A 12,031-nucleotide genomic window follows, 5' to 3' on the forward strand; every position below is an offset into this window, starting at 1 on the left:
TACCGCAGGCAATGAATACTGCTGCGTGAGACCTCTGCACAGCACTAATAGGCATACCCGGGGCTCATTCTTCCAAAGCAAAAGGCTAATTAAACTGTCTGACTTTGCCGTGAAGTTGATGAGGATCACGTATAAAAGCCAGAGAACTGCTGAGCTGTAGGGCCACAGCCTTTGGGAGAAGAACAATAACAAGCACATCAACATGGGGAAAGACATTTTACACCAGGATGGACATTTCTGCACTGATGAGAGTTTCAACCAAGCAGGCACGGAAGAGGAAAACATAAAAGATTGCACGCTGGCTATTTATGGCTAACGAGGAGGGGTTCACCCACATCCGAAATTGTGACTAACTTCAGAGATCAGCCCTTCAATGTGGCTTTTGAAAAAGCAGGCACCGAAGCCCCCTTTTAAAAGGTTTAAAGAATGATAGAAAGGCATATAGAGAAGCATTTCAAAGCTGCGTGCTGCTGCAGTTGCCAGTAAGTTGTTTGAAGCCGATGCAGGTGTCTGCATAGCACTGAGCATCAGCTCTGTGGTCCACACTGCTCCACGTTCCCTCTGCACTCAGTGTTCATCGCCACTCACCTCCAGAGGTCTGCACACTGACACTTGTAGATGCTTAGGGTGGGATAAACCAGCTTCTAACACATACGTACATCTCTCTCTTGACCGCAACGGGCCAGAGATGACTCACTGAGACACCATATCTAGCTTTTAGGCATCTACAGTTAAGGGGAGTCAGCCCACCCTGCGCGTCTGAAAATTTTACCCATACGTCCCTTTACAAAAAGGATTTTCATTTTGACTGCTTAGATGATGAATTAAAACACTGAATAATTTACACTCACAGCTCTTTAGCTGAGCCCCCTTCTGTAGTCAACACTTCTGTCTACAGAGGTGGTAATTTTATTATAGCACTGGTTTTACAAACAATTGTTCAAAGACATCAAGAAAGACCAAAAGTGGGAGTGGATCCATAGCCCAGATCATCAAAGCCAAAGAGTGTCCAGTGTGAAAGCAAAGACTATGTTCCACAAATCTAGAGTTTATGGTGATAAGAGACACAAGGAACAAAAAATTAAATTGTTCTTAATTTGATTGGTACCCTAGAAACCTGGAACCAACGCTATTGCACTTCATATGTCTAGAGTGCTTGATAAATTCACTAGATAAATTGAATTCATTGAAGTATATTGTTGTCTAAGAATCTGAATCTGTGTAATCAATGTATATACTTATGCAAAAAAAAAAAAAAAAGTATCCCATGTATAATACCCTCTGTACTCCTAACCAGTGGTTTGTACTGTGCAGCGACTGTGTGTTGTATTGCCCCGACTCTGTTCTTTTTCAGCTTTTATACCACTGAGAAACACTGGTCCAGATTTTCAAAATATAACAAATAACTGTGAGTATCATCTCTTTTTGACAGGTAATCTCTGGATTTCTGGTCCCTTTTAATACAACCAGTTAAAACTGGGTTTCTTTTGCAAATCTAATCTAGGATTTAACATATGTAAACAAAGACATACCCGGTACTGCATCAGTGCCTGCAAGTGCCTACTCCTTTCCAAGGAGATGCTGCACCAATGTGAAACTGCTGTGTATAATTGTCCACCATTCTCATGACGTGTGAAGTCATACTCTGGAATATAATGAGCTATATCCCTGTTTCTAGCAAATTAAACTACAAATGCAAGAGCTGGACTCATCCATTTCTTCCACAGTGCACCTCTGCAGTGCTTGTGGAGGTGATGATTTTCCTGTTGAGCTCCAAGAGCAGTGAAACAAAACACCGTCAAGTGCCTCTGACTGCACGTGACATTTAAGACCATGTCTACTACTGCGGGAATGAGAAAGTGTATGAAGATTTAAGGAAGCAGACGACTAATTGGCATTACTCACATGGATTACAGACAGGCAGGAAGCAGATTCTACACTTGTAAGCACCCTGATTAATACCTGTTTGGCATCCTGAATTTCAATTAGCAGTGCTACTGAAGAGGCAGGGCGTTATGAAGTGGGAGTAAAGTTCACAAAATGCAAGTAGGAGAGTTTGAAGAGTGATGGAAGCAACAAACATTTATGCTGGCAATAATCAGGTTAAAGGGTTTGCCTTCCCACGCTGTGGGAAAGATTACATCTCAGAACCAAAGGAAAATGGGCAGCAGGTTAAGTTTGGATAAAGAAGGAACAATTAATATGTTCTGATGTGAAGCAGGAACATTGGAAACGTGGAATATTTCCCAGTGTTAGGAAAATTTGTAAATGCGTTCCCCAATATTCACCTTTAGGTAACACCTATAAAGCGTATTATCACCTTTATATTGTTTCTTATGCAGCTGCAATACTTTAGTTAGCGTGAGAATCTTATTGAATACTGTGCCTACAGCTAAATAACCTGAGTTTTAATCTCAGCAGTTCACACAAGCCAAGCTGAGCAGGACCTAAGCAGTACTTGACTACCGAAATCCTGCGAGAAACGATAATGATGCCTTAGTAGATAGCATCGTTTTTTAAGGTATGTGTGTATTGCACTCATTATGGAAGCTCTACAGACACTTCAAAGTCAGCTTTAAACAATTCCCAGAAATGTAGCACGGACTGTTCACAGTTCAACCAAAGATGGAGCATCCACCCAAGAAGCTGGGCAAACTGTTGGTTAACCCGTGCTGAGCTCCATCTTATCTGTGACTGTACTTCTACCACCACCTGAGCTACCTGAGCTTTAAAGCTAACTCAGGTTGTCTGAATTTCACAGCAGTCATTAGGTACACTTTAGGACTACAATATCTCATAATCTCATCTGATTTCAGCCATGTCAAAAGCAGGGTGCCTAGTCTAGGCTAGTCATCTAGCCTCCATTTATAACCAATGGAAAGGGACAGATAGATAGCTCTAAAGGGCAGTTCATTGCACTCTAAGATAGGCATTAAGATAGGTGGGATGAATCGCTCTCTGCAAGTGCCTGTGTCTCTTCATTCACTTCGGAGGAAACCTATCTTACGTGTCTAATTTTTCGAGAGCTGAAAGCCACCCTCAGTCGACAGTGAGCCACTACTGTGCTGAGAAAGCTGGTCTACTGTAGATGAGATATCTAACAGGGGATCTGAGCAGACACACGCATTAAGGAACCCAGTTCTTCATAAGAGTAAGGTTTCCGGTGTCCCAACCATACGGCAGCATGAGATCATTACTAAGTTTCTTCCCCTGAAGTTTCAATTAAGTATGATATTCTTCCTCATTTCCTCTTCTGCATTCCTTGTCTGGTTAAATCAGCATCTGTGTTTCACGTCTGGGATGACCATGTTTCAGTGGAGAAGGAAATTTATATGGACAATAAAAATAAATTTTGTAAAACTTTTATAAAGAAATTTGGGATTGACAGCAAGGAATAACTACATAAGTACTCTACTTACACTATTCCAATGCAGCGTCTCCCAAACATATTTGCCCTGTTCCCTATTTCCCAACCCAGTTTGGAAAGTGGAGGGAGAGGTTTAAGAGGTACTACACTGACATGTCAGAAAAAAAATGCTGGTATTAGCAGCAACAAGCTAAATGCATTTCAAAAGTGAAGATGTACAACAGTTCTCTTGGGAGGAAAGTAGGGAACAAAGTGGTCTCGGAAAAGCTACTCTAACGCCTTTTTTTACCCCATCTTCCTCCACGGTACCTACATGGTCCTTTTCCTTTCCTTGTAGTCATGCTATGTGGAGACACAGAATGAACTCACTTCCACCGTTGACTTCATTTGTTTAGTTATAACCCCTTTTCCCATCTGTATTTTTAACGGAGACTGTAAGCTATTCAGGGCAAAACTCTCTTACCGTACGGAACACAGCACAACTATGCAGAGGGGCCACGACTTTATTTGTGACTTGGAGAGACGTTTTGAATACAAACAGCAATAGCTGCAGTATCAAAAAAAGACTGTGATGGTCATACATGGCAAATGTACCGGGAATAGACTGCTTGGAAGCAGCGTTCCCTCTACAAAGGGATGGAAACAATCTGTCCTGTTGACAAATACAAACGGAGACTGCATTACTGTTGGTGAGGACATCGCAGGGAATGGTTTTATGCCCAGACTTGCCCAGTTGTTTTACATAATCTTCTCAACACCCTTTCCCTCTCACTGTACCAGGGAATATGTGGTCACTCTGTCACCTCCCTGGGCAGCAATGTCCTCCTATAGAGCGAGCCAGCCCATGATCACGCAGATCACTGCGATTTCAGAACAGCCGCGTACGAATTCAAGCCGTGAGTGAACTACGTAGGTTTCGCTTTCATCTTACCCTACGCACTACACCAGCAGATCAAAGGTGTGATCACCGGAAAAGAAAATATTTTTACTCTCACAGTCTATTCCTCAGAGGATGCATTTTTATGTAGCAGCCCCTCTCTAGCCGCAGTGGAAGAAAGAAGAACCGACTGGTCCTTAGGATGCCACTGCCACCCCCGAGAGCCTCCTGGTCACCGTGGTCCAGAAGTATGCCTCGTGGTGGGGGTAACAGTAAGAAGCCCTGCTCTGCGGGTTACGCACCCATCTCGAATGTCAACCTAAACCACTGGCACATATAATGTCTGTCACCTTCGACGAGGAACACTTGAATCATCCCCCCAGTTTCTTACAGCCTCTGGGAACGCTCAGGAGCTCCAGTCCCCAACTAGTACAGTTTTGTGAAATTACACATTTGCAAAAAAAATAAACCCGCAGCAAATGACAGCGACTGAAACTGTGACGTCTTTCTCATTTTACGCTGCAAAAAAGGACCTGGTGCTGTACCACTGAAATCGGAAACACTCCGACTCCTTTGTGGGGACCTGAGCGCAGAAGGTCAGGTCCCGGCCTGTCAGTGGACTGTGGTCATGCTCAACCACGCTAACGACAGTCACGGAAAAGAACCTAAATCCCACAGAATCACCACGCTGAACGTTTCTTTGGCCGTATAATCACATTTTGCCTCATTTCTTACAAAGGGGCATTATAACGCAAACTTTAAGCTTTACAAAGTCATTTAGAGCAACTTGCAAACCGCCAGACCGCCCACTCTGCCTTCCTCCGCTCCCACGTACGCTGGGAGCGATCCGGAATAACCCAGCCCGTCTCAGTAGAGACTTCTCACTCTGAAAGGCACCAGAGCGACTCACAGATTTTCGAACTTCGGTTTGGATGCAAACCCAGGACTTGCTCATCCTATCTCAGGGTGTTTAGCACTGACTTTAATTAAAAACCTCCTCACCGCGCCAAGCAGACATGCAGATGCAAACTTCCCCCATTCGGTGTCTGCACCGCACAGCTTGAAAAAAAAAAAACGCGCTACTACACTTACAGTCTGAGGTAGACGCATGAAGCAGGACCTGCCTGTAAAATTTCCTCTTGTTCTGCAAACTCTCTCTCTCGCTGCACTGCCCCAATTTACCACAGCGAAAAAAAAAAAAAAAAACTAACAAAAACCGCAGCCAAATCAATATATTCTTGGGAAGGAAGGGAGGGGGGGCTGGTAGAGTGGTTTTTGAAGGCAAGCCAGAGAATATTCTAAACGGGGGACACACAGCATGTTTTAACTGCTGTGATAATTCTGCATAAAGAGATGTTAAGGATCTAGCTCCTTGCTGTAGCATGCCATGTGTCCCTGAATAAAATTACTGCCATGCAGGCTGTTAGCAGAGGAATGCGTAAACAGACAATGTATCCTTGCATCAGTTCCACAAAATGTTGCACAACACAAATGCCTCTCGATGTGTCATTTCCTGCTTGGCCACCAGCCCAGCTCCTGACAGGCAGTCAACAACAAAAAAAAAAAAGCAAAAAAAAGCAAAAAAAATTAAATATATATATATATATAAAGTACTGAAAGATTTAAAGCTGTTCTACTCCAAAGCACATTCCACCAGCCCCAGACTTATCCCTCCACCCTTCGAAAGAAAAGAGGGAGAACTTCCTCAAAACTGTTACGGTTTTAAGTCGAGGAATCTCAAAAATCTCAATGGCTTATCTGCGTTTTATAAGCCAGGTCGGCCAAACAGTTAACACAAAGGCTGAGCAGAACCTCTCGCTGGCTTCTGCAGCGTGCGCAGACAAAAAGGCGATGTTTGCTCATACCTTTCGTCACGTGCGCACCTTGCAAGCTGCAGCGGCAGAGGAACATTCGGGAGCTGAATGAAAGAAGAGTTTTCTCCTACTGAAATGCTTCAGTTCAAAGCTCAGAACCACTTTTCCATTCACACTGAAAGTTGTAGTCAGTGACTTTGGAGACTACCTTTAATTAGAGACGAACTAAAGTCTTTGGAAGCCGGGCAAAATATAAAAATATATAGACTTCTCCCTCCTTCTTCATGATTTCCCTCCTGATTGGGTTTCTGCCAAAAGCAGCCAGAAAGGAGGCAACATCTCCTATTTGAAAGGTACCGCTATGGAAGAGCAAATCATTATTTCTGTATTTGTAAGGAGGTAGGGCAAAGGCATTAAAGGGGGGCTTAGGTAAAGGTTTGGCTTTTTTTTTTTTCTGTTTTTTTTTTTTTTGCTTTATTTAATTCCTTAACAGGAATCTCTTGCAATCTGTCGGTCAGTTATGACCTCATGACAACTTATTTCTCCAGAAAACTTCTTTCAGGCCTCCCAGCTGGAAGGCAGCTCTGCTGGCTAAGATGTGCAGAGGATTTATCCTGGATATGAGGAGAGAAAAATATCTACAGGATTTCCCAATGATTCCCAAAGATCTTATACAACCCTGTCTCTAGACTCCATCACTCAGAGTGCAATGTGCTGTCTCGATCCAGCACAAAGACTGTGCAACACAGTAGAAGTCCCTGGATGGTAATTTAGATGGATGGTAATAAATGATTAAAAATAAATAAATCTTTTCCAAGGAAAAATGATCAGAAGACCTTTCCTCATATAAAAATGGGCAGCTTTTCTGAGCGGAGCAACCTGACATCACTGTCTATTAAAATATTTTACAATAATAACAGAGAGGGAAGGCAGCAAGCTTCTACAAGCATATGTTTAATACAAGTAAACGGCACATACATTTAAGAACCTGACTTTTCTGAGGTGCTGAGCACCCAAAACACCAACTGGAGTCACTGCATGCCATGACTGTTCAGCACTCTTAAAGTCAAACTCGAAATGATTGCGCTATCTGTCATGGTACTGCTGCTGCTCCTACTGCTGCTGAAAGCACGCAGCATTCGTTCACTCCAGTCAACTTGCCAACAGAAGGTCAGAGTGCCTTGCCTATAAACAAGCCTTACAAATTCACGATCTAAAGCATGATGTCATGTCTTAAAATGATAAGCTGGCAACAAAGTAAATGACATTTTGTAAAGATGTGCATAATTTTATGTTTACGCTACTTAGAATGAAGGTTCTAATAAGTCATCAGTTGTGTTCCTTTAAAGGGAAGTTTTATAACTGAGATGAATCACAACTGCAAAAGATCAAAGTTAAAAAACATCAATGATGCCATGGGGTACTTTTTAATCTTGTAATGAATGATGATCATGTGCTCTTATGAAGTTGGTCCAACTGCCAACGCCAGATGTGTATATTAAGAAAAAAGTTGTTTGTGATGTGACAGCTCTGGTTGAGCTGCCAGAGAGAGGAAAACTGGGATAACATGCTTGAGATGTCGAAGTGAAATACAGATCCTGGCAGAGAGGGGCACTATTTACCGATACATAATTTGTTAAGAAAAACACATTTGCTATCAGAGCCGCTCGTTAACTTGAATTCCTCATTGCCCCCAACCACCTAATTTTCCTTATGCAATGTAAATGCCAGATACACTTCTTGAACGATTACTACCAAACAGTAATAAACCTATACGAGTGCAGGGGCTCTCACAAGAAAGCAGAACTTCAGCGAAACTCCCACAGCTCACTGGAGCTACTTTTTCCCTGAAAAATCAAGTTTAATAACTGGAGGTATCAGAGCCTTGAAAGGATCAGACTGCAATAACAGAACTTGCAGAACAAAGCTGACTGCAGAGTGGAGCTTCACTAAGTATTTGGCCAAAATATTAAAATTCAAATGGATATTCAAGCTCAAATTTGGCTTTCTTAAAAAAAAAAAAAAAGAAAGGTGAAGGATGACACAGTAACTCCATCTAGGCTGTAAGAACTAAGTCACTGTGCATTCCTAGGTTCAGCTGTTCAAAGAGAATAGCAGACAGGTATCGCATATAGAGACCTTTCAGGTCAAAACTGAAAAACTCCAACAGAACTTGGAAATCTTATTAAGCTACATGAACACAGCCTCACTTTTAGTCCACTCGTCACCAAAACGGTTGGCCCCAATGCAAGTGGGTTCCCTTTCTCTTCCACACAGAGTAGTACACGCTATTCTCCGCATCATTTTCAAACCCCTCTCCTCTTTCACAGCGGTTGTGTCCTCTGTGGGGAGATTTCCTCTTTTGTGGATGCCTCAATACATACATGGAAGCAGCCTTCAGATGGGAATGGCTAAATGATAAATAACTTATTCCCTGTTTTTTACTCCACTAAGGCAGTTTGCCCCGTGTCTCCAAGTAAGCTACATGGAGCAGGTGGAAATTAAAAATGGGAACTGATTCAGCTCGGGAGAGAAGACAGACAAAAATCCCCTTGCTGTGACAGAAGGACACCTCAGCTGTGAGCAGGAAGCAACGCGAGTATCTACATAATGATATTTATCCACAGCAATTTGCTTTTTCTTTTCTGTTATTCAAGGTGAAACTCTGCAGCCAGGACAGTTCTTACAGAAGGCATTTCAGCTCCCGTCTCTCAGTGTAAGAGGAGGTCACACCGCAGCGTGTATTAGCACGAGAAACACTTAACTGCATGAATTCTGTCTATGTCTTTCTACTTATTCTGTCTTTGTGGTATTTTAAACAAAACTCCATGAAAGCTCCTTAAAGGTCTCATTTGTATGTGCAGATCAAAGACAAAATAATTATCTGAGATGCTTCCATTACAGGGATTTTTTTTAATGTGGTTATTCATCAAATAATTCTTAATCTCTAAATGTAATTTAAATACAGCTATACCTGGTTAATCCAATCAATTTAGAAAGAGTCCCTCTAGTTAGATTAAGACAAAACTCCAGAACTGGCTCATCAGTGATACCCATACGATGTGAGACTGGTTACCAGCTCAATCTGCTAGACAGCGAGACAGACATATAAATCATGATGGATTAACCAGACTTGACTGTATCTAAAAATAAGTGCTACCCATAAAACTGCTAGAACATGGCAAAACACAGTTTTCATAAAAATATAGCCAGTGATCATTGCAAATAGATCCTTAGTAAGTTAGGAAGGTGCTTTGCTATGAGATAAACGCGCTGAGTGAAAATCTGCTGGCCTATGTTTAAATAAAATATGCTTTCTGTGCACAAATAAGAAACAAAGACCGTGCTGTTGATACACTGGTTTTTTATCTTTCTTTGGCCCCCAGGGGTCTATGATGAGTCCATAGCTGAAAACCAATTTCAGGTATGATGAGATTAACCAGGTGTATTAATTATCTGATGGCAAAAGAATTTAAGGGCAAACAAAAAGGCACTATGTTATGCATTTTCCCTCTGCGCTAGGACTGATCCTGAAAGATCAGTCTCCTATTTTGTTCTAAATGTCTTCAGTTGGAAGCTTAGAGGAGTTTAGGAAATTCAGCACGTTGCAGTACTGTATCTATTATGCCTAAATCGGATTATATATAAATATAGTTTATAGTTTATAGTTTATAGGGTTTAGTTCTCATTTACACTGGCAGATAATGTATCAAGACCTTGATGTGAATGAGAATCAGGTTCGTGATTGCCCAAATTCAGCCAAGCACTTAACCGTGTGTTTAATGCAAGTATGTGTGTGGTCCAATAGACTCCAAATTAAGCATGCGCTTACATATTTTGCTGAGCAAGAATCAATGTTTGACAAAGAGATATATTTCATTTATGGGTCTCTGTTAAACAAAATTAAGCAGACGTAAGTGCAAAAATAAGAATTTAATACTCACTTCTTGGCTCCCTTGGCCCATCCACTGTAACCTTTATAGCTCTGTGGTATGTAGCGACTTGGGGGGGATTTGTCAGGACAGTTATTGTCAAAGTAAAGCTCTTCCCTACAAAGGGAAAAAAACAAGGAATGAGTGATTACAACATGAAAACAGTCACATGCATGTTCAGTAAGGAATCAGAGACGTTTAAAATTATTCCCTGTCGTTACCACAATCGTGAAAATTAAAAACATAACTGACCATAGGAGTTTTCCTCCCCTTCAGTTTTACTCTATGTCAAGAATATGTCCATGTGTTGACAATCTAAATGTTTCTTATTTAATAATGGGTCATCATACAATGACAGAACAAAAGTGATTCACTGCTGAGGACAAGCCAAATTCTTTGCTGTATTGAAAGTGGTGTAAATCCAAAGCAAGTCAGATAATTTAAAAATTTACTCCAGTTTTGCAGCTGTGTGACAGAGAGCAGAATGTGGCCACATGTTATTTACTTCACACAGTTTTATCATTTCATTTGTTTGACTCGACTACAATAAGATGAGGAAAGAATATATTTTCCTCCCGGGAGTCATTTTAACAGGGAATCAGTGTCTCCTGTCCTTCATATACCAGGGGTAAGATGATGACATCATTATTACTGGAACAGACTTTTTTTTCCCTTCATATATTCCATCCATGAAATACCAAGAAAGCCCCCAACTTTCCCGTGAGGGTGAGAAACTGCTGTGTGCACGTACGCTGCTACCGTAAGCCTGCATTTTATTATTTTTTTTTTTTTAATTTTTCATGGTTTGAATTCACGCAGAGATTGCACAAGATCATCCGCAACCTTCAGCTGAATGAAAACGTTAAAAAGAAATAAATAAAGGGAGCTGCCTGCGTCTGAGCGCACATTCTCACAAGGCGCTGGCCCCGGTTCGGGAGACTCACTGACAGTTGTAATCTGTTAGATATGCAACGGTTAGTCATGTCAGATAGTCAAAACTGAAAACTGTTTCAAGACAGGAAAAGGTGGGCGTACAAGTGACTCAATAAAACAGTCAGCAATCTTCGGCCTTCATGCTCATTTGAGCTGCTACTTTACCAGACACTAAAAACTCTCTTCCCCCACCCGCCCCCCCTTCCCTGTGTGTATACGTGCATTTTTGTTGCTTGGGCTTTTCCTCTTGCTGAACTCTGAAGGCATTCAATCAAGACACAAATCTTAAACGATATGTTACAGCACAAACTTAATGCAGTTTTTTCAAGCCTAATAGAGAACAGCTTATATATAAGGCATAATACAGAACAGAGCTTTGGTTGTCAAATCTAGTAATTGGTCTTTCTTTCTGGCCCAAGTCATATATCCCCCAAACCTGCCTGAGACACGCGTCATTTATTATCAGGAGTGCAACTTCAAACTGTCTTGGCTATATTTTTCACAAACTAGAATGTGACATGGATTTTTATTGTTTTTTTAAGGAAATATAACTGTCATTTAGAGTAAAATGATTTTCCAGGTGTAGCTGCGCTCCAGCTGTGCCCACCTCTCTGAGAGATGCCGGTCAGAGGGGAGGTTGGGACCTCAGCAAAGGTGCACAAATCTCAGGAGGCTGAATTCTGCCTCAGTGGAGAGGCACGGCCACCCCTGTTTTGTGTGGAAAGGGATTATTTCTCACATCTTTTCATAGAACCACAGAATAGCTTGGGTTGGAAGGGACCTTTAAAGGCCATTGAGTGCAATGGGCAGGGACATCTTCAACTAGACCAGGTTGCTCAAAGCCCCATCCAGCCTGACCTTGAACACCTCCAGGGATGTGGCATCTACCACCTCTCTGGGCAACCTGTTCCAGTGTCTCACCACCCTCATTGTAAAAAATGTCTTCTTTCTATCTAGTGTAAATCTGCCCTCTTTTAGTTTAAAGCCATTACCTCTCGTCCTATTGCAACAAGCCCTGCTAAAAAAAGTCTGTCCCCATCTTTTGTATAATCATAGAATCATAGAATGGTTTAGGTTGGAAAGGACCTTGAAGATCATCGAGTTCCAA

At 41.7% G+C, this 12,031-nt stretch overlaps 1 protein-coding gene across 1 annotated transcript in view; it reads right to left on the reverse strand.

Moving 5' to 3' along the window:
- RUNX2 (runt-related transcription factor 2) overlaps positions 1 to 12,031 on the reverse strand; it is an 83,863-nt gene that overhangs the window by 64,991 nt on the left and 6,841 nt on the right. Inside the window, exon 3 of the mRNA XM_009885545.1 lies at positions 10,003 to 10,107. Within this exon, the coding sequence (XP_009883847.1) occupies positions 10,003 to 10,107 (105 nt within the window). The remainder of the gene's footprint in view (positions 1 to 10,002; positions 10,108 to 12,031) is intronic.

This window comes from Charadrius vociferus, unplaced genomic scaffold (assembly GCF_000708025.1).
Source record: "Charadrius vociferus isolate BGI_N301 unplaced genomic scaffold, ASM70802v2 scaffold800, whole genome shotgun sequence".
NCBI classification, from domain to species: domain Eukaryota; kingdom Metazoa; phylum Chordata; class Aves; order Charadriiformes; family Charadriidae; genus Charadrius; species Charadrius vociferus.